The sequence below is a fragment of the Pseudophryne corroboree genome, chromosome 8, assembly GCF_028390025.1.
Source record: "Pseudophryne corroboree isolate aPseCor3 chromosome 8, aPseCor3.hap2, whole genome shotgun sequence".
Classification (NCBI taxonomy): Eukaryota; Metazoa; Chordata; class Amphibia; order Anura; family Myobatrachidae; genus Pseudophryne; species Pseudophryne corroboree.
Window position 1 is genome coordinate 437,124,546 of NC_086451.1, and position 23,553 is coordinate 437,148,098.

The 23,553-nt window shown below is 47.2% G+C and overlaps 1 protein-coding gene across 8 annotated transcripts in view; it reads left to right on the forward strand.

The window, feature by feature from the left end:
- Positions 1-23,553, forward strand: part of MSH5 (mutS homolog 5) — a 419,392-nt gene that overhangs the window by 250,378 nt on the left and 145,461 nt on the right. For all 8 annotated transcript variants that reach the window (XM_063938069.1, XM_063938065.1, XM_063938070.1 and 5 more), the window contains 5 exons: positions 4,134-4,179; positions 4,260-4,398; positions 11,982-12,044; positions 12,140-12,268; positions 17,050-17,122. In XM_063938069.1, coding sequence (XP_063794139.1) covers positions 4,134-4,179; positions 4,260-4,398; positions 11,982-12,044; positions 12,140-12,268; positions 17,050-17,122 — 450 coding nt within the window. The remainder of the gene's footprint in view (positions 1-4,133; positions 4,180-4,259; positions 4,399-11,981; positions 12,045-12,139; positions 12,269-17,049; positions 17,123-23,553) is intronic.

Genomic DNA, 23,553 nt, shown 5'->3' on the forward strand with positions numbered 1-23,553 from the left:
AGGGCCAAGGGTTTTTCTAAGGCGGTCGTTCAAACTATGTTGAAGGCCCGTAAGCCGGCTTCTGCTCGGATCTACCATACTGTCTGGAATGCTTACTTTACTTGGTGTGCGTCTCACAATCATGACGTTTTCAAGTTTAGTAAGGCCAAACTATTGGCCTCTCTACAACAGGGCCTAGACTTAGGCTTGCGTCTGGCCTCCCTCAAGGTTCACATCTCTGCCTTGTCAGTTTGGTTTCAGAGAAAAATTCCTACCTTGCCTGATGTCCATACATTCACTCAGGGTGTGTTACGGATTCAGCCTCCTTATGTGCCACCTGTGGCCCCTTGGGATCTGTCTGTGGTTTTGGAGGCCTTACAAGAGTCTCGGTTTGAGCCTCTTACCTCTGCTGACCTTAAGTGGCTTTCCCTTAAGGTGTTGTTCTTGCTGGCTATTGCTTCAGCTAGACGGGTCTGAGACCTGGGTGCCTTATCCTATAAGTTTCCCTATTTGATTTTTCACCGTGACCGGGCGGTTCTTAGAACACGGCCAGGTTATTTACCCAAGGTGGTATCTTCCTTCCACCTTAACCAGGAGATTGTGGTTCCGGCCTTTAATTCTCCTGAGTTGTCTACCAAAGAGCGGTCTTTGGATGTAGTACGGGCTCTCCGTATCTATGTGAAGAGAACATCCTCCTTTAGGAAATCCGATTCTCTTTTCGTGTTGTTTGGTTTTCACAAACGTGGCTGGCCTGCTTCCAGGCAGACTCTGGCCAGATGGATTAGAATGGTGATTGCGCATGCTTATGTACAGGCTGGTCGCCCGGTTCCTGCTACCATTAAAGCTCATTCTACTCGGTCGGTTGGACCTTCTTGTGGGGCTAAGTGGTCCTCAGGGAACACGTTTATAAGGTTCTATGCCTTCGATGCCGCCGCTTCCCAGGATGCTTCCTTTGGATGCCGGGTACCTGCTACTGCATTGGGCTGGTTAACGAAACTGAGCTCCCTGTTCCTGGAGGCAGGGTTATAGAGGAGGCGGCGTTGTGCATCTTGAGAACAGTCAAAAGCGTTGAGCCTGTTGGTGCCTCAGATCAAGATCCTACTCTACACCCCGATGTTAATCCTTGTGGAGCCCCAGTGTACCTCGCAGAAAGAGATTTAACAAAGGTAAATTCTTACCATAAATCTCATTTTAATCTGTAATCTAAACAGTAATTTCAATCTTGAACCATCATAGCTGTCAATGGCATCCAAACTCTTTCCGAAACTATAGGATTACCAGGAGTAGGCTGAGGAGATACCTTTTACTGCTGCAGCCTCCTCCTCCCCAAGTGATCGACTTCTGAGATACTGTTAACCACAGGCAGCGACACACTGGAAGAGGGGAGATATAAATACGGTCAACTCCATAAACTAGGCCCTGTACAGAGGGAGAGTATGAGAGAGCTTCTGGTGCTAGGAAAGAGTGTTGGATGGTGGCTTTAGGACATTAGTGGGCTCTTCTCAATTATTGCCATGACTGCTGGGCCACATGGGGAGTTGCTAATCCCCTGACAGCCAGCACTTCCTCTTTGCCAGAGGGAAACCCACCAAGGCAGCCATACAGACCTGCAGTTCCAATGCTCATTTTCTATATCTATCTGCAGCTAAGTATTAAAGTAAGGCATTTGTTTGTCCTGGGTGGGCTGATGCCTGAGACTTCTGCAGGGGTCAATGCTTGTTATGTGGGTTTACTCTATTTATTCTTTAATTGGGCACTACAATAGTCCTTCTGCTTCATTCTTATCTTCATGTCCGATAAAGGGAGTAATTTTCATCCTGATGTGGGGTGGTGTCAGTTATGTGTTTTACACAAGATGTAATGCTCTTTTCATCTCAGGGTGCTTGTCCATGGGTCTTAAGAACAAGTAGCAACACCACTGGAGGAGATGGCTTGGCCACAAAGGCTGGGGAAAATGGTTTAGGGCCTATTCTCTGCATCAGAATGATGTGTAGCCAGCCGATCCGACGGGTGACGGGACCCTGCCTCGTGCAGTTCATACACACTTGCACGATCCTGGGAACAACGGCCCAATGTAGGATGCCATGTTTCATTCAGCAGCATGGCATCGTACATAGTATCTCAGCAGGGCCGGCCAGAAGGTGTCCCCTGCTATGTGGGAGAGCGCAAATCGGACATACACAATTAACGGTATGCCTGATTTGTCGTTCCGATTTGCCCGTAAATGACAAATCGTGCTGATATTGTTTGTGTGTACCCGCCCTTAGACAGCATTTTAGCACCCACCTCTACAGCTGGACCTCATAAGCACCAAAGTGCTACTTTGTGTCCAGTCCTAGGCGGGATCAGACTTCAAGAGGAAGACAAAGTGGATGTGGATTTTGTCTTTGTGGACTGTTGTGGGATTATTGTGTGCCTTACAGCAGGCTCTTTGCATTTACGGCATTAAAGAGGTGGGGGCTTCTTACATTACACTGTTTAAAATGAAAAACAGTTTATCCTTAAAGGGGGGTACTCACGGAGAGATCCATGCTTCTTCTCCCTGTATGGAAGAATTGCTTTGTTAAGCTCAGACCAAATCAGATAGGAAGCTCTAGGTTTCAGGTTTCACTGCAGATCCTATATACTACAGACCCTTTGTCCTCTTCCTTCTGAGCTTACAGAAAAGTAAGTGTCCTCACCCAAGGAGGATGCCTCTATAGCATGTATGTCCAAGACCACCACGACTCTGATCCCGAATGCAGCACTCTCAGAGATAGCTCAGATAGTAAATTAGAGTCCATCCTTAATTTATGTTGCAGATGGAGCCTCAAATTAGTCTCAGCTTCAGTTAACAAGTTCTTTAAATGTTCATATCTGGTCTCACAGTCTTCTGTCAGAAGAAGGTGGTACTTTTACTAGAAGAGTGTGCATGTACAACCTTCATACAGTCCTCTAATCGCCCCATGGGATTTCCAACATCATCCTGTTAAAGAGCAATGGAATATTCCTGCGCTATATAAGTACATGTTAATAACTCTTAAATTCACTGGAGTTTAACTTTCTGACATACAGTAGAAAATGGTCTTTCTATTGACTATCTCTACAGCATAAAGGATCTAGAGCTCAGATTTCCATATTTCATTTTAAATAAGTTTAGGGCTGTTCTTCAGCACTCCCTTCTTCCTAAGCGGTGTCTCTGTTTCACATACTGTAAGTCAGGGCACTGTGATCACAACATTGCACCAAGGTCTGGCTTCAGAAGAACGGTCTGCAAGTCCTAAGCAACGCAGCACCAGAACTTTGGGTGCCAGTGTGTTGTGCAGTCACTTGGTCCTCAGTACACACCTTTACTAAGTTTTACAGGTCCAAGGTTTTTATGTCAAAAGGTTCAAGTTTTGGATGGAACTCCAGTGTGCCCCATAGACTGATACAAAAAATATTACGTTTATATGAGGTACTTAAGTTAGATACTTTTCTAAATCCAATCATGAATGAATTGTGGGGCACTGTGTGCCCAGCAGCATGTATGTTCTTCTTCTGTTTAAAGTTCAAAGCTTTAATGTTTTGTGAAAAGTTGTTTTCTCCCTTTGCTTGTGTTCCTCTTTGTTCCACCATGGGGGTATGCAGTACAAAGGGTGGAGTTTCAGACACATTGAAGATTATGAAGTGCCAAACACCTTGCTTAAGGTGCTATTATTCTGACTCAGCGGTGCACAGTGTCGATATCGGACAGAGTGGAGCAATTTATTTTTGCCACAGCGCAGGCGCAGAGATAGCGATTGTGGTTGCATATATTTGCAAAGTGGGTGACAGGTAGTCAGCATTTGTGAGAGGTAACAGGGCGGCTTGAAAAACGCAGGTGTGTCTGTACCATTTTCTGGGAGTGCCCTGCTCAGCCACTGTATGCATCTCTGAATCAGGCAATATATACCCACTGGTCAGTGTCACCCATTGTATTCAGAGAAAAACTTTTAGCATGACCAATACTGCAAAGCTATGAATAAACTGTCCAAACATTATAGTGGCTGCCAAATATATTCCATAAAGTTCCTCGTATTGGTGGCAGTATCTGGCGGTGCAGTGTGTATGGCGTGTGAAATGTAGGAGGTATGATGTAAATATGTGATGAAAATTGGGAGTGTTTTATGGTTTCATGCCTTTGCATACTTTAGGTCTCCTAAACCGTTGCCAATCAAAGTGGGGAGAAAACATTATGAGGTAAGTCCCGCGTTAACTCTTTCCTTAAAGAATATATTTGTCATCACCTGCTCTTCACCACTGCTTTCCTTCCATGTCAGACTGTGGTTTATGAGGCCTACACGGAACCAGACAGAGCTGACTTGTCGCCTGGATGTGATTGAGTTCTTCATGACACCCCGCAACCAGGAAACCACAGACAACCTTCAGGGATGTCTGAAGAACATAAAGAATATCCCTGTAAGTCCAAGAGTCATTGTCCTCTAACTGCAGGACTTCTATACAGGACCGGGAACAGAAATCTTGGGGCCCCATACGGTGATAGCTGTGGGGCCCCCTCTGATTTATATATATATTTTTATATATATATATATATATATATATATATATATATATATATATATATAAAATATGAAAGTGCAACGAGCGATATCAGAAACTGGTAACAAAAAAAACGAACAAAAATAAATAAATATATACACCACAGTCTGTGTCTCTCTTCCTCCCACACACCACTGTCTGTCTCTCCCCAATGACTCCATGTTGCATTCCCAGCTCCCCCACCTCATGCCAAAGCCTTGTATCCCCTCACCAATCTACTCTTTCCTCGGGGAGAGACTTCCCAGTATCCAGACCCTCACACCGCACAGCAGGAACCATGTGGCCCTCACACCCCACCAGAATAGGCCGGCGCAGGGCACAGGAATACTGGTCAGCGGAGCTGCTGCAATGTCCCGTAACTGTCTGCAGCAGATCCCAGACCAGGACACTTGTGCCGCACAGTCACTCTGTGTGAGAGACTCCTGTCACTCTGAGGTTCCACCCACACCGCCTACAGCTCGCTGCCCTATGTGGTCAAGACGGTTCACATCCCTGCCGGGCACTAGCCAGCATATACTTGGGGCCCCTCTGATCCTTGGAGCCCGGTACAGGTGTCCCCTTTGACCCCCCCCTGTCACCGGCCCTGCTTCTATAGCTGTACAGTGGCGGATTTAGGGGGGGGGCACTCGGGCCCGTGCCCCCCCTGTCATTTGTGCCCCCCCCCGGTGCCGCCGCCGCATAGGGAGATGACGGGCGCCCGCTGAGATTGTGTTACCAGCGGGCGCCCGTCTCCCTGCACAGCGGCAGCCGGAGGCAGGAGCTCAGTACTGAGCTCCGGCTTCCGGCGCTGCCACTGTGCGCTATGGGAGAGACGTCAGTCATGACGTCTCTCTCATAGTGCTGAGTGACTGAGGAGCGGACGCCAGGAGGAGGAGGACTGCAGCGGTGCGGGAACGGGGCTCGGTAAGTATGTATTTTTCTTCCTTAATGCATCTACTGGGGGCTAACTATGGGGGACATTACTACTGGGGGGCATCAACAAGGGGCATTACTACTGGGGGGTCAAACTACTGGGGGCATTATAACTGGGGCATCTACTGGGGGCATCACTACTGAGGGGTCATCTATTGGGGGCAGCTACTGGGGACATATTTACTGGGGGCCATCTACTGGGGGCATTACTACAGGGGGGTCATCTATTGGCGCAAACTCGTAGGGGGGCATTATTACTGGGGGGTCATCTATTGGGGGCAGCTACTGGGGCATTATTACTGGGGGGCATCTACTGGGGGGGTCATCTATTGGGGGCAGCTACTGGGGGACATTTTTCCTGGGGGCATCTACTGGGGGCATTACTACTGGCGGGTCGTCTATTGGGGGCAAACTCCTAAGGGGCATTACTACTGGGGGCAAACTACTGGAGGACATTATTACTAGGGGGCATCTACTGGGGGCAAACTGCTGGGGGACATTATTACTGGGGGGGCATCTACTGGGGGCAAACTACTGGGGGACTATTACTGGGGGCCAACTACAAAGGTGCTAACTACTGGCGGTGTAACTACAGGGGCATTACTACTGGCGGCTTAACTACAGGGGCATTACTACTTGGGGGCTAAACTAAAGGGGGGGGTAAACTACTGGGGTCATGACTGCAGGGGAATTACCACTGGGGGCATAATGACTGGGGGCATTACTACAGGCAACATTACTACTGGGGGCAATACGGGCATTGCATAAGGGGCGCCACTACTATGGGGTCTATATAAGGGGCACTACCAGTACAGTGGACATTGCATAATGAGCGCTACAACTGTGGGCATTGTATAAGAAGCGCCACCTCACATGCACCGAAGCCGCACGCAAATGTACTTGCCCCTTCCATGGTGCCCCCCCTATCATTTTCTTCTGGATCCGCCCCTGTAGCTGTATATGACTTGTGTTACAGGCTGAAGTGCCAGACACTGATAGTACCTGTGGTTATGTTTACTCTCATTTAGATGTTGGATGCTCTCAGAGATACATGCTTTATTCTTGATTTCTCTATCATCCATAAGGGATACTGGGAACACTGAATTACGATGGGTATAGATGGGGTCCAAAGGAGCTGGTGCACTTTAAATTTCTTCAACAGGGTGTGCTGGCTTTCCCCCTCTATGCCCCCTCCCTCACAGCTCAGTTTAGAAAAATGTGCCCTCAGGAGAGGATGCATAGCCTGGAGCTCCAGACAAAGTTTTTCTTCAGTTTAATTTATGTTTGTTATTTTCAGGTAAGCTGGTGGGCAACAGCTTACCTACACCGAGGGACACTGGGGGGGGGTTCATTGTGCGGTGCGATCGTGGGGCGGGCATACGGGCTCTCATTGGGGTGATCCCATAGCCCCCTTGCGCAGACTGGCCAGCAATAATGGGGTACATGTACTTGCATTTTTACACTATTTGGAGACTTTGCCAGTATATATAACAGTTTAGCTCCGGCGCCATTGCAGGGACGGAGCTTAATCAGAGCAGGACCAGTGGCTTCCTGGCTCCATTTCCTGCACTCACAGCGCTGCTGCAGGACTGCCAGCTTCTCCAAAGGATACTCCACGGCCAGACACTTGTACAGGGGTGTAGAAAGGGGGGAGAGACCGCTTTGGGACACTTGTATTAGGCTCCTCACGCACTGTACATGAAATTGCCTTCTACAAGCAGTTAAATTGTTAGTATCAGCATGTTGAAAAAAGTTGTGTGCGCTGTATGTCATACCAGGTTTTCCCCCTCCCCTGCAGATTCCCTCATGTGTGAACAATGCAGTCAGCCCTCACAAACTAGTGGGGCTTCTGGGGGTGAATTGCAAGAGCCTCCTTGGCTCAGTTCAATTAAAACTATGATGGCTGACATGTCTAATGAGTTAACTACTGCAAGACAAGAAAGGCAGCAGTTGCAACAGTCTATGGCTGCTCTGACAAAATACAGGGCAGATAGCAGACGTGTTTCTCCTCTCTCTAATCCTTTACCCCCAAAAAAGGGGTTACCCGCAGGGTTGGACTGGCCCACAAGGGAACAGGGGAAACCCCCGGTGGGCCCCACTACCCAGGGGGCCCTACTTCCTCTTCTAGAGATCAGGTTCCAGACTATGCACTTGAATTATACATCATACATATGTTACCTTAGACTGCACAGGACTATGGTGTATTTTCTACACTGCATTGCCAATATTTATCTGATACATTATAATGCATGCACTACAAGTATTTATTATATATGTATTTAATAAGGGGCCCAGACCATTCACTCTCTAATGGTTAGCCAAGCCTTTGTGGTAGCTGGCCACACCCACTCTGGAGACTGGCCACACCCCTAAACATGGGCCCACACATTCGCATTTCCCCGGTGGGCCCTTTATGCTCCAGTCCGACACTGGTTACCCGATATCCTCACGGAATTTGAGGAGGTGGAAGAGGGGTAGGAGCTTGAATCAAATGCCGAGTTAGATGATTCCTCTGCTGCACATGGTGTAGACTCACTTATTATTGCAATAAGAGATGTTTTAAATATTCCTAGTAATGAATCCGAGGTGCAGCAATTCTTTTTCTCTGCATAGAAAAAGGTCCAGGTCACATTTCCTGACTCAAAGGAACTGGATGACCTGTTCAGAGTGCCATGGGCCTCTCCTGATAAAAAATTCCAAGTGTCCAAAGAGTGGTTAGACAAACTCCCCCGGCGGTGGACGCGTCTGTTTCACGCCTGTCCAAAAAGCTAGTTCTGCCGGTACCAGGGGCTACGGCCTTAAAAGAACCTGCAGATAGGAAAATAGAAGCAACTTTAAAGTCTATTTATGTTACAGCGTGGGCATTCCAACTGCCTGTTATTGCAGGATGTTGGGTGACGCATGCCATACACACTTGGGCTGGTAATATTCAGGAGGGCCTATCAGGGGATAAGTCCCTGGCCGACTTAGTACTACTGGTTCAGCATATTCAGGAGTCTGCCCGCTTCCTATGTGATACCTTCAAAGGAATCGGTGTTATTAATGCACGTACCTCTACCATGCCGGAATCTGCACGTAGAGCATTGTGGTTACGCCAGTGGGTAGCGGACGCTGAGTCTAAGAAAAGTGTGTAAGCCTTACCCTTCACAGGTGATTGACTGTTCCGAGGTGAATTGGATACCTGGATTTCGAAGGCGACCGCTGGAAAGTCCACGTTCCTCCCCTCTGCTGCTCCGCCACCTATGCGCTCTTACACTGAACCTTCTCTGCAGTCCTTTCGGACAGCGCGCTTCAAGGGTAAAGCCAGAGGTGCCTCAAATGTGGCACGAGGTTCCAGAGGTAAGTCTCGCAAGCCGGCTATCACAGGATCTCAGGACCAAACGGTCATCTCTGGCTCCTCAAAACCCTCAGCATGACGGTGTCCCTCTGCTTCAGGGGGATCTCAGGGTGGGAACTCATCTGAGATTCTTCAGCGCATTTAGAACAGCTCCTGCCAGGATGCCTGGGTAAAAGACCTGATCTCCCAGGGCTACAAACTGGAGTTCGACAGTCTTCCACCAGAAAGTTTTTTCAAATCGGGTTTACCGGCTTCAGAAACCATGTGCCTCACCCTCTGGGAGGCCATTCAAAAGTTGGTCCAGACCCAGGTCATTGTCCCTGTACCACTTCAGCAACGGGGCGAAGGATACTATCCCAGCCTTTTTGTGGTACCAAAGCCAGATGGTTCAGTGAGACCCATTTTGAACCTCAAATCATTAAACCCATATCTGAGGGTTTTCCGGTTTAAAATGGAGTATCTGAGAGCAGTGATCTCAGGTCTGGAGGAGGGGGAATTCTTGGTCTCTCTGGACATAAAGGACGTCTACCTCCATGTCCCAATATGGCCGCCTCATCAGATGTACCTCAGGTTTGCTCTGATGGAGGAACACTACCAGTTCCATGCACTACCATTCGGCTTATCCACAGCCCCAAGGGTTTTCACCAAGGTAATGGCGGAGATGATGCCACAACTCAGGCTTCAGGGGGTGAACATTGTCCGCTACCTGGATGATCTGCTTATAAAAGCAAGGTCAAAGGAAACCCTGCTGGACAGCATCTGCCGCACAACATCTCTGTTGTCACACCACAGTTGGATTCTGAACCTTCAGAAATCCCACCTGGAGCCAACCAATGCATCAAGTTCTTCGGTATGATCCTGGCCACGGTGGCTCAAAAAGTTTTTCTTTGCAGACAAGGCGGAGGCTCTTCAGGAGTTGGTTCGAGCAGTTCTACAACCACTCAAGGTCTCAATACATCTTTGCACTCGTCTGTTGGGCAAGATGGTGGCCTCCTTCGAGAACACTATGTTTGACAGGTTTCATGCAAGGACCTTCCAAATGGACCTCCTGAAGAAGTGGTCGAGTACGCCTCTACAGATGCACCAAGTAATTCGTCTGATACCACAGGCTAGGATTTCTCATTTGTGGAAGTTGCAGCCCGCAAACCTCTTGGCGGGGAAGAGCTTCGGGATCCAGGATTGGATTCTCATGACCACAGACGCCAGCCTTCTGATCTCCTAGCCATGGCAGTAGAAGAACCCTGGGCCCTCCCACTATAGGAGGATGTTCTTCAGCAAGGGCCGTTCATCTATCCGGACTTACGGTGACTTTGTTTAATGGCATGGCAGTTAAACGGAACATTCTAGCTAAGAAGGGTATTCAGGATAAGATCATTACCACCATGGTTCAGGCCAGTAAGCCTGTCACTTCGAAGTATTACCACCAAATCTGGAAACGATACGTCTCCTGGTGTGAGGGCCGAGGATGTCCAGCTGTGAAATTCAATGTAGGGTGCTTCCTGCGCTTCCTACCAGCTGGCGTGTATATGGGCCTACAGTTGAGCTCCATCAAGGTTCAAATCTTGGCTGTGTCCATTTTCTTCCAGAAGAAATTGGCTGCTCTGACTGAGGTACAGACGTTCCTGCAGTGGGTCCTGCATATTCAACCTCCCTTTGTGCCGCCCACGGCTCCTTGGGATCTCAACGTGGTTCTGACATTCCTTCAGTCCTCTTGGTTTGAGCCTCTGATGTCAGTGGAAGACAAATTCCTCACGTGGAAGATGGTGATGCTCTTAGCCTTGGCTTCCGCTAGGCGGGTTTCAGAGCTGGGTGCTTTGTCCTGTAGGAATCCCTACCTGGTCTTTCATGCAGACAGGGCAGAGCTCAGGATTCTTCAACAGTTTCTGTTGAAGGTGGTCTCTGCGTTCCACCTAAATCAGCCTATTGTGGTTCCGGTGGCTTCGACCACTTCCTTTCTTCCTCAAGCACTGCCTCTCTTGGATGTGGTGCGAGCCCTGAGGATTTATGTCAAGAGGACTGCGACTGTCCGAAAGTTGGATTCCTTGTTTGTCCTTTATGACGCTCGCAAGAAAGGTCTTCCTGCTTCCAAGCAATCCATCACCCGTTGGATTAGGTTTACTATTCAACAGGCCTATGCTTCGGCGGCCTTATCTGTTCCTAGGTCTGTCAAGGCCCACTCTACCAGGTCTGTGGGTTCTTCCTGGGTGGCTGCCTGTGGTGTGTCGGCTTTGCAACTATGCTGGGCCGCTATCTGGTCGGGGAAAAACACATTTGTCAAGTTCTACAGGTTTGAAAGCCTGGCCATGGAGGATACTCTTCAAGGAGGCGACTCAGCACGTTCCCATCCGTTTTGGGAGCTTTGTGACGCCCTTATCGTAATTCAGTGTTCCCAGTATCCCTTATGGATGATAGGAAAAAGTGGATTTTAATTACCTACCAGTAAATCCTTTTCTTGTAGTCGATAAGGGATACTGGGCGCCCGCCTCTGTGCTTCACTTTCCTGCAAGTTTTTGTTCTTCTGTGAAGTTGTTACTTTCTGCTGTTGCTGTTTTCTGGTTTCACTAGCGGTTGCTAGTTTTGTTGTTGCTGTTTGCTGGTTCGTTACTCTCACCACTTGGGTCTAGTTATGTTTCCTCCTCTCAAGTATGTCTTCTACTTCCTGCACAGTTTTCCTTGACTGAGCTGTGAGGGAGGGAATAGAAGGGAGGAGCCAGCACACCCTGTTGAAGAAATTTAAAGTGCACCGGCTCCTTTGGACCCCATCTTTACCCATCATAATTCAGTGTTCCGAGTATCCCTTATGGACTACGAGAAAAGGATTTACCGGTAGGTAATTAAAATCCTCTTTTCATTTGTTAGGGCTGTGACTAGAACATGCAACTTTTTGAATTCTAAGCAACAAGTAACTTATTTTCTATATACAGAATAAAACAATTCCAGTTGCTAAATGCAACATTTCTTTATATTGGACATGAAATGTTAGTTCTGCATTTTGTCTCTATTTATTATTTTGCTACAAACAACTAAATGGAAATGTATTGCTTTGTAGTGACTGCACTTTTATATCAGGGAGGTGCCTGTTTTGATGAATGGTATTCAACATGGACTCTTATGATGCTTACAAGCCTATTAGCTTTGGCATTTCTATCCTTTCTGATTATTATTCCATCCTTTGCTGTTTTTTTCCCATCAGCTGATACTGAAGCGCATGACACTCTCCAACACCAAGGTGTCAGACTGGCAGGCGCTCTACAAGGTAAGTCACTGCCCTCTTCTGTCATTTATCAGATTTACTCCTCGGTTTATGACTAGAGTCAACTTCTCTCTACAACCATCCTTTTCTATTTGCAGACCGTGTACAATGCTGTATGTATAGGAGACATCTGCCGCTCTCTGCCACAGACTGTGACTCTCTTCTCCCGCATCTCTTCTGCTTTCAGCAGTGACCTACACTACATTGCCAGCGTCATTAGCAAAGTGGTTTGTATTCTGGCTCACATTGGGGGTCATTCTGAGTTGTTCGCCCATTGCCAATTTTCACTATGCTGCGTTTTATTGCAAATTGCGCATGCGCAAGGCACGCAGGGCGCATGCGCTAAGTTATTTAACACAAAACTTAGCAGTTTTGCTGTGGCTTCTGCGGCGCTTTTCAGTTGCACTGCTGTTCGGTAAATGATTGACAGGAAAGGGGCGTTTCTGGGAGGCAACTCAGCGTTTTCCCGGCGTTTGCAAAAAAACGCAGGCGTGTCAGGGAAAAACGGGGGAGTGGCTGGCCGAACGCAGGGCATGTTTGTGATGTCAAACCAGGAACTAAATGGACTGAGCTGATCGCAATCTAGGAGTAGGTCTGGAGCTACTCAGAAACTGCTAAGAAGTATTTAGTAGCAGTTTTGCTAATTTTTCGTTCGCTATTCTGCTAAACTAAGATACACTCCCAGAGGGCGGCGGCCTAGCGTGTGCAATGCTGCTAAAAGCAGCTAGCGAGCGAACAACTCGGAATGACCCCCATTACTCAGTACATCCCCCTATTTGTAGACTGAGGTCTCACATAGTCACCCTGCTGCAAGTCCTTGCTGTCTTCTTCTTTGCCTTGTTTATATGTCTTTTATAGCTATATTGTTGTGGTTGTCCTTTCTCAGCTTTCATCTTTTTGAATCCAGTTTCTCTTGCCAGCCATGTTTCTCTTCCAGCCAGTAAGCAGAGGCGTAATTAGGTTTGGGCTGGCACATTATAGACACATTCATGTTATTCTCCTCATTTCCAAAGCCTTTAATTACTAGGATTCCTTTATTATAAAGTTGTGTTAGGGGGTTCATTCCGAGTTGATCGCTAGCTGCATTCGTTCGCTGTACATCGATCAGGCAAAAAAACTGCACTTCTGTGCATGCGTATGCGGCGCAATGCGCACTCGTGTCATACTAATGCAACGAACGATGTAGTTTCACACAAGGTCTAGCAAAGCTTTTCAGTCGCACTGCTGGCCGCACAGTGATTGACAGGAAGTGGGCATTTCTGGATGTCAACTGACCATTTCAGGGAGTGTTCGAAAAAAACGCAGGCGTGCCAGGAAAAACGCAGGCATGGCTGGTCGAACGCAGGGCGTGTTTGTGACATCAAAACTGGAACTGAATAGACTGCAGAGATCGCAAGCGCTGAGTAGGTTTTGAGCTACTCTAAAACTGCACAAAAAACTTTGCCGCTCTGCGATTCTTTCGTTCACACTTCTGCTAAGCTAAAATACACTCCCAGTGGGCGGCGGAATAGCGTTTGCACGGTTGCTAAAAACTGCTAGCGAGTGAACAACTCGGAATGACCCCCTAGGTACGTACTCTAAGGGACAGCGCCCACTGTGCTGTTGGGCACCGAAGCAGTTACATGGAGTATAATTACATATGTGGCAGTTGGGTAAACACAATAATAATTTTGCTTACCACAGAAAGGATGTATAAAAAGAGTAGCTCCTTCCTATTTTGAAATATTTAAATAATATAACAAGAAAGTAACTGGACAGATGATCATTCATACAGCAATGGTACAAAAAAGCACGTACAGTAATGATTTTAAGATCTCTATTTACTAAGCCGTGGATGGAGATAAAGTACCAGCCATTCAGCTCCTAACTGTCATGTTACAGGGTGTGTTTGAAAAAATGACAGTTACAGAGGTGTCCTCTTATAGCTTTGCTCTATGCGCTACAAGTCGCGTTACACATAAGGCATGAGTGGCGTATGACTCGGTAGCACCAAGTGTATTTTTTTGTGTATTTTGCCTTAGATGCAAAGTCATGTAACAGGACGCACATGCAGTTTCTGCTGATTAAAATGATATGCAGCATACCTATATTCTGTGTGTAATTGCTGCTCTATCTGCATCCGAAATGCCACGTGTTCCATGAAAACACTGTAGCAGAGCATTTTGTATGCAAATACAGTCGCAGTCAAACACAGAATATAGGCCTGCTGCATATCATTTTAATCAACAGAAGCTGCTTGTGTATCCTAATGGGATGCGGTCAATTTACCTACAATCAAAATCCCGATGGTCAAAATGCCGACAACCATTGACCGACAGTCAAAATCCCAACAGGGTCAAAATTCTGACATGGTCAAAATACTGACATTTAAAATACAGTCAAGGTCATAATACCGACATTTAAAATGTCGACAGGTCAAAAAGTTGACACAAGTTTTTCATTGAAACAAACTTGGTCATCATTTACCATCCCAGTGGACTTGGAGGGCAAGCGCAGCGTACCATACGAAGGGGCGCGGTACACGTATACGGTGTCCATGTTGACCTATGTCGACATCATAATACCGACATTTAAAATGTCGACAGGTCAAAAAGTTGACACAAGTTTTTCATTGAAACAAACTTGGTCAGAATTTACCATCCCAGTGGACTTGGAGGGCAAGCGCAGCGTGCCATACGAGGGGACGCGGTACACTTATACGGTGTCCATGTTGACCTATGTCGACATACACACCAAAAAGCAATGAAAAACTTGTCGACTTTTTGACCCGTCAACATTTTAAATGTCTGTATTTTGCCCTTGTCGGTATTTTGAATGTCGGTATTTTCAGTTTGTCGGTATTTTGACCATCAGTCAATTGTCGGGACTTCGGGATTTTGATTGTAGGTATTTCATACTGATCCCGTCCTAATATACTACTTTGCATCTAAGACGCATTTTGTGGGAAAAAAACGCAAAAAATACGCTCTGCGCTACTGAGTCCCGCCATGGCATGGCGCAACTTCAAGGGCTGTTTAGTGTGACTGCAGCAAGGATGCAAGAGGACACATCTGTATGAGCTGATTGGCTGGTACTTTATCTCCGTCCACTTTATCTCTCTCCAAGGCTTAGTAAATAGACCCCTAAATGTGGTATAACGGATTAAGGGGTCTATTCATGAAGCAGGGAAAAGAGTGGAGAAATGAGCCAGTGGAAAAGTTGCCCATGGCAACCAATCAGCTGCTCTGTGTGATTTTATAGTATGCAAATTATAAATGTTACTTTAATGCTGATTGGTTCTTCTCCACTGGCTCACTTCTCCACAGTTTTCACTGCTTCATGAATAGACCCCTAAGAACTGGGAGTCAACCTTTCTCTGAAATGGATCAGACCTTGTGAGATCTGTCTGGGCATTTTCTACAATAGCAGGTGTACTGATATACATATGGCTGACAGTCCCTCGATTAGTGGTCAAGTAGCCAGTCTGATTGGCAATGCCTATTTAAACCAAGCACTACAAAATTCACACAGCTATGGAAACTGGAGCGGGGTTAAACTGGAAGCGCTCTCTGTTCTTCAGAACAATACTGGTTAGTGGGGTCAAGGCTTCTGTTTGCCAGAGATTGGATCTTCAACGCTTCAATGGACATTGTCAGTCTATATACTTCAGAGAAGCGTGAAGATCCTGGACTAGGCCCCTATCCTATTGGGATGGAATGTGGTACACAGCAGCTGGATTATTGCTCCAAGTGAACTTGGTGAATATGCCATCCCAAGTTAGGGTTGTTCAGTAGGTTATTCATGTAGCGAGCCACCTGGCACTTACTGTATTAGTGATTGCAGTGTTTTTTTTCTGTGTGTTTGCGTTGTAACAATAGAATACAGTTGTACCTTCCAGCTATTTGCCTAAGTGATTCCGAATCCATAGAAGTACCTGTTGTCCTCGGTACAATAAAATGCCTACGGGTAAACCAGCTATGTTAAGCGGTGAAAGAGCTACACATTAACCCAGCAGCCTCGCACTGCCATGCCCTGGTATTTTCATTCCTTCCTAACTCAAGCTGTAACTAATTAATCAATTAATCAATCAATCAATCTCTAAATCGCTGTTGTTTAGCATCTACTTACACTCTCATCATCCACTAATGGACATATACATTTAGCAGTACTGTGCACAATCCTTGGAACTTGCTTTATTTGTATAGTCCGTTTTATATTGCCTTCTCTTTTGGAACTTCTATCTCATGCTGTCTCAATTCGCAACACTGCCTAGGATGCCTAGGAACTTAGGCCCTCATTCCGAGTTGTTCGCTCGCAAGGCGATTTTAGCAGAGTTACACACGCTAAGCCTCCGCCTACTGGGAGTGAATCTTAGCTTCTTAAAATTGCGAACGATGTATTCGCAATATTGCGATTACAAACTACTTAGCAGTTTCAGAGTAGCTTCAGACTTACTCGGCATCTGCGATCAGTTCAGTGCTTGTCGTTCCTGGTTTGACGTCACAAACACACCCAGCGTTCGCCCAGACACTCCCCCGTTTCTCCAGCCACTCCCGCGTTTTTTCTGGAAAAACGGTAGCGTTTTTATCCACACGCCCATAAAACGCCGTGTTTCCGCCCAGTAACACCCATTTCCTGTCAATCACATTACGATCGCCGGAGCGAAGAAAAAGCCGTGAGTAAAAAAACTATCTTCATAGCAAAATTACTTGGCGCAGTCGCAGTGCGAACATTGCGCATGCGTACTAAGCAGAAAAACGCTGCGATGCGAAGAAAATTACCGAGCGAACGACTCGGAATGAGGGCCTTAATTCAGCACCCCAATTCTGTTACTTGGCTGTCTTATTCCTATTTCTGAAGAGATTTGTTTTTTCTATCACACCACTTGCTCCAATGTGGAACACTCATATTCCTCCCACGTCACACACTCTCACACCCATGGGGGTTTTATACTTATATAGCCATATTTTCTGGCACAATTTCCCTGACCCTAACCTCTGTCTCTTACTCTTACCGCTGTTTCACCCAGGTGGATTTTGAGGAGAGCCAGATACAGAAGCGATTTTGCATTAAACCATATGTAGACCCAGCTGTGGATGACAGTAAGTGACATTTGTCGCTGTGGACTTGTAGTACTTCTAGAGAGGATATGTTAACGTCATCAAATTATTACTGTGGATATTATATGGAAATGAATGATTACAGTCTCACGTGAGTAAGTACAAGCTTACGTCTGATGAAAGTTATTTGGCTTCATATGTAAACCTGTTATCTATTCAGTTTTATTACCAGCTATTTCAATTTCTTATAGGTTATTTATGGTAATTAGGTTGTAAGCTGACACTTATTTCACAGACTAATACAGTTCATTCAAAGTCCCAAAGCATTTTAAGTTGGTAACGTGGACAGTTCTCTTATGTAAATATACATTCCTTTTAAATCCTACTGGCTGCCACCCTGTTATTCCTTGCTGTTCAAACAGGTGTAGGAATTTGTAGAAATTGTACAGAGCGATGAGTGCTTAATAGTGTTGTATTTAAATCCATAATTAATAAGTAAGTAAGCCAGCAGTGGTTGTGTACCATTGAGATGGCTGTAGATGGCTTCTGCCAGTAGGCCACTCTCTGGTACGTGACTGCGCTTATGATGTGTATTATCAATTTTAGGGCCTAACTCATGTTTGTTCGCTTTGCCAATGTTCACGCAACTGAGTGATTATTGGCAGACTGTGCATGTGCTGCGATCGCACTGCGCTCGTGCAGGGGTACTATTCCGAATCCGCACTCATACCCCTTTCAGACATAAAACCCCAGCTTCAATGCTCGGGCCCAGGACACAGAGCACGGTTTGAAGCTTACCCCTTTCACACATGGGTGATGACCCCGGTTATTCCCGGGTCGTCACCCTTCACACCGGACCCGAGTCTTCTAGATTTCAGTGGGAGCTTGGAGATGATGTCATCTCCAAGCACTACTGTCCCCAGCCAATTAATTTCTTTTAGGCGTGACCCGGGTCATCAAGACCCGAGTCGCACCTTTCAGATATAAGCTGGTTCATCGACCCAGGATGCAAGTCTGTGTAGTACTTTGCGATGGCTCCTGTGGACGTCTATATTCTTTTCTGGGTGACGGATCCGTAAACTGAGAAAACTGAAAAATCAAGCAGCCTTTTCAAAGGTCCACAGGTGGAGCTAATTATTTTACTTGCGATTCTGTGAGGAGACCTGCAAAACATGCACTGTGTGGGCCCCCGAGGACCGAGTTTGAGAACCTCTGGCTTAGACCATTAGGGATGTGCAGGGGAAGCTGAATAAATTTGTAATCAAGTAGGATCCAGACACCAGTGACGGTGGGGATCAGTCTGAAGACGTATGACAATAAGTACTGAAGGTTGTGGCAGCTCCACCGGATATGCAACAAAGATCCCAATTACCCGTAGTTCATCCATCGTGCATCCAAGACCTCCAGAAAATTACTGCACATCAAACCTCCAGTCAATAATGCACATCAAACAATTATACTATATGCATTCACAATCAGAATCACTTTATTGCCAAGTATATCAGTGCCCAATACACAATACACAAGGAATTTGTTTCTGATCTCAGACAGTATACATACATAACAAGACCATAACACACATGGGGAAGAGCAGCATGATAGGTTTGTAGATACATGTGCCAGGTTGAATTGCAAATGGAATGGGCTAGGCGCCCATCGAATTTATTAGGGTAGTTGCTTGGGGAAAAAACTTCCTGTGCCTGGCGGTTCTCACCAGTTGCGAGCCGTACCGCCTCCCTGACGGCAGCCTTCTGAACATGTCGTAAGCGGGGTGGGAGTCATCACTGATGATCCTTTCCGCCAGCTTAGAAACCCTTGCCTGATATATATCCTCAATCGTCGGGAGATTTGTCCCTATGATTTTCTCTTACGTCCTAGAGGATGCTGGGGACTCCGTAAGGACCATGGGGGATAGACGGCTCCGCAGGAGACATGGGCACTGTAAAGCTTTAGAATGGGTGTGCACTGGCTCCTCCCTCTATGCCCCTCCTCCAGACCTCAGTTAGATCCTGTGCCCAAAGGAGACTGGGTGCACTACAGGGGAGCTCTCCTGAGTTTCTCTGAAAAAGCTTTTGTTAGGTTTATTATTTTCAGGGAGCACTGCTGGCAACAGGCTCCCTGCTTCGTGGGACTGAGGGGAGAGAAGCAGACCTACTTAAATGATAGGCTCTGCTTCTTAGGCTACTGGACACCATTAGCTCCAGAGGGAGTCGGAACACAGGTCTCACCCTGTAGTTCGTCCCAGAGCCGCGCCGCCAGGTGAGTATAAGAGTATAAGAAGAAAGAAGACTTCAAAGGCGGCAGAAGACTTCAGATCTTCATGAGGTAACGCGCAGTGGTAGCACTGCGCGCCATTGCTCCCAGCTCACACACACAGGCACCACAGTAAGGGTGCAGGGCGCAGGGGGGGCGCCCTGGGCAGCATAAATATACCTCAGATAACACTGGCAAAGTACTTATATATACTGTAGAGGCTATATAAATCCAAATCCCCTGCCAGTATAAAGATTTAGAGCGGGACCGAAGCCCGCCGTCGGGGGGCGGAGCTTGATAATCCAGCACTAACCAGCGCCATTTTCTCCTCAGCATGCTGCAGAGAAGCGGCCCCGGACTCTCCCCTGCTGTTACCTAGTACAGAGGGTCAAAATGAGGGGGGGGGGGGGGGGGGGGGCACGTTATTTGGCGCAAAAATTTGTGAAAAATAGTGTTTTACACATGTATATAAAAAGCGCTGACGGACTGGGATTTTTGTCTCAGTGTACAGCGGCGCTGGGTGTGTGCTGGCATACTCTCTCTCTGTCTCTCCTAAGGGCCTTATTGTGGGTCAGTCCCCATAATATTAGGTATCACAGTGTGTGTGGAGGTATCAGTACGTGTGTCTCGACATGTCTGAGGTGGAAAACTCATCTAGGGAGGATGCAGAGCAGATGATTGTGGTGTCTATGTCGGCGCCGCCGACACCTGATTGGATGGATATGTGGAATGTTTTAAACACAAAAGATTGGACAAAGCTGAGTCCAAGGAAAAAGCAGGGAGTCAATCCATAGCTTTGACTGTGTCACGGGGCCCTTCGGGGTCTCAGAAACGTCACCTTTCACAGATAGTAGACACTGATACCGACACGGATTCCGACTCCAGTGTCGACGATGATGATGCTAAGTTGCACCCAAGGGTGGCCAAGAGTATTCAATATATGTTTGCTGCAATAAAAGATGTTTTGCATATCACTAAGGACCCCTCTGTCCCTGACATACGGGTCTGCATGTTTAAGGAAATTAAACCTGAGGTAAATTTTCCCCCATCTCACGAGCTGAACGCCCAGTTTGAAAAGTTTGGGAAACTCCAGATAAGAAACTGCAGATTCCCATGAGAATTATTATGGCATAACTTTTCCACTCCCAGGACAGGTTACGGTGGGATTCCCCACCCACGGTAAACAAGGCTTTAACGCACTTGTCAAAAGATACGGCAGCCCTCAAGGATCCTGCTGATCGCAGACAGGAAACTACCTTAAAATCGATTTATACACATACGGGTGCCCTACTAAGGCCGGCAGTAGCGTCGGCATGGGTGGGTAGCGCAGCTGCAGCATGGGCAGATACCTTGTCATCTGACATTGATACCCTAGATAAAGATGCCTTTTTGTTGACCTTGGGTCACATTAAAGACGCAGCATTATATATTAGAGAAGCTGTGAGAGATATTGGGCTGTTGGGTGCAAGAGCCAATGCTATGGCAATTTCTGCTGGACGGTCCCTGTGGACCAGCCAATGGTCAGGTGATGCTGATTCAAAAAGACATTTGGAGGCTTTGCCTTACAAGGGTGAAGTTTTATTTTGGGAGGGCCTCGCGGATCTGGTTACCACAGCTACCGCGGGTAAATCTTTTTTGCCTTATGTTTCCCCACAGCAAAGAAAAACACCTCAATATCAGAGGCAGTCCTTTAGGTCGCATAAGTCCAGAAAGGGTCGGGACTCTTCCTTCCTCGCCAGAGGTGGAGGTAGAGGGAAAACCGCCTCCTACGGCTAGTTCCCAGGGACAAAAAGCCTCCCCGTCCTCTGGAAAATCCACTGCATGACGCTGGGGCTCCGCTGAGGGAGTCCGCGCCAGTGGGGGGCACGTCTTCGACTCTGCAGCCGAGTCTGGGTTCAGTCAGACTTGGATCCTTGGGTGGTAGAGATTGTATCCCAGGGATGCAAACTAGAATTCGAAGATGTGCCTCCTCACCGATTTTTCAAATCGGTCTTGACAATTTCCTTCCCAGAGAGGAAGACAGTGGCAGCTGCCATACAGAAACTGTTTCATCAGTAAGTGATTTCAAGGTTCCCCTGATACAACAGTGGAAGGGGTTTTATTCAAGCTTTTTTGTGGTCCCGAAACCGGATAGCTCGGTCAGGCCCATTCTGAATCTAAAAATCCCTGAACCTATATCTGAAAAGGTTCAAATTCAAGATGGAATCTCTCCGGGCAGTGATCTCCAGCCTGGAAGGGGGAGTTTTTATGGTGTCACTAGACATAAAGGATGCATACTTTCATGTCCCCATATATCCTCCTCATCAGGCGTACCTGAGATTCGCTGTACAGGATTGTTCTTACCAATTTCAGGCATTGCCGTATGGGCGTTCCACGGCCCCGACGAGTTAATGGCGGAATTGATGGTGCTCCTGCGCAAGCAAGGCGTCACAATTATCCCGTACTTGGACGATCTCCTAATAAAGGCGAGTTCAAGGGAAAGATTGTTGCAAAGCGTATCTCTCTCCCTGAGAATACTACAACAACACGGCTGGATCCTAAATCTACCAAAGTCGCAGTTGGTTCCAACAACTCAACTGTCGTTTCTGGGCATGATTCTGGACACAGAAAAACAAAAGGTCTTTCTCCCAGAGAAAAAAGCCCAAGTACTCCAGAACATGGTCAGAGACCTGTTAAAGCCAAAAAGAGTGTCAGTTCATCAAAGCACTCATGTATTAGGAAAGATGGTGGCGGCCTACGAGGTCATTCTACAGGGACTTTTCAGTGGGACCTTCTGGACAAGTGGTCAGGGTCCCACCTGCACATGCATTGGAAGATTGCCCTGGTCCCCCCGGGCCAGGGTCTCTCTCTCTCTCTCTCTCCTGTGGTGGCTCCAGTGTACTCACCTTCTAGAGGGTCGCAGGTTCTGCACTAGGATTGGGTTCTTGTGACCATGGACGCAAGCCTCCGAGGATGGGGAGCAGTCACACAGGGAATTTTTTTTTAGGGAATACGGTCAAGCCAAGAGGCTTGCCTACACATCAGTGTGCTGGAATTAAGGGCCATTTACAACGGCCTCAAACAAGCGGAGAATGTTCTTCGCAACCTACCTGTTCTGATCCAATCAGTCAACGTCACGGCAGTGGCGCATGTGAACCGCCAGGGCGGGACAAAAAGCAGAGCAGTAATGGCAGAAGCCAACAGGATTCTTCGCTGGGCGGAAAATCATGTAAGCAAACTGTCAGCGGTCTTCATTCCAGACAACTGGGAAGCAGACTTCCTCAGCAGACACGATCTCCATCCAGGAGAGTGGAAACTTCATCAGGAAGGCTTTACAGAAGTGACAAGTCGTTGGGGACTTCCTCAAATAGACATGATGGCATCACGCCTCAACAGGAAGATTCGGATGTATTGTCCAGGTCGAGGGACCCTCAGGCAGCGGCGGTGGACGCCCTGGTGACACCGTGGGTGTTTCAGTCGGTCTATGTGTTGCCTCCACTTCCTCTCATCTCAAAAATATTGAGAATTATAAGACGAACAAGAGTACAGACGATACTCATTGTTCCAGAATGGCCTCGAAGGGCCTGGTATGCAGATCTTCAGGGGTCCCTTCCTCTCAGGGTGGACCTGCTATTATAGAGGCTGTGCGTGTTCCAAGACCTACCGTGGTTACGTTGAACGGCATGGCGGTTGAACACCAAAGCCTAGCTAAAAGGGTATTCCAGATCATTCCTACTCTTATTAAAGCTAGAAAAGATGTTACGGCGAATCACTATCACCGTTTCGGGAGAAAATGCGTGTCTTGGTGTGAAGCCAAGAATGCTCCTACTGAGGATGTCCAACTAGGATGTTTTATCCATTTTCTACAGACAGGAGTGGATATGGGCCGAAAGTTAGGCTCCGTTAAGGTGCAGATTTCTGCCTTATCCATATTCTTTCAGAAGGTATTGGCTTCTCTCACAGAAGTCCAGTTTTTTGTATAAGGAGTGTTGCACATCCAACCACTTTTGGTGCCCCCAGTGGCACCATGGTACCTTAACGTGATGTTCAGTTTCCTTGAGTCACACTGGTTTGAACCGCTTCAAACAGTTGAATCGAAGTTTCTCACTTGGAAAGTGGTCATGTTATTGGCCTTGGCATCTGCGAGGCGGGTGTCCGAATTGGCGGCCTTGTCTTTCAATAGCCCCTATCTGGTTTTCCATGCGGATAGGGCAGAGTTGAGGACTCGTCCTCAATTTCTG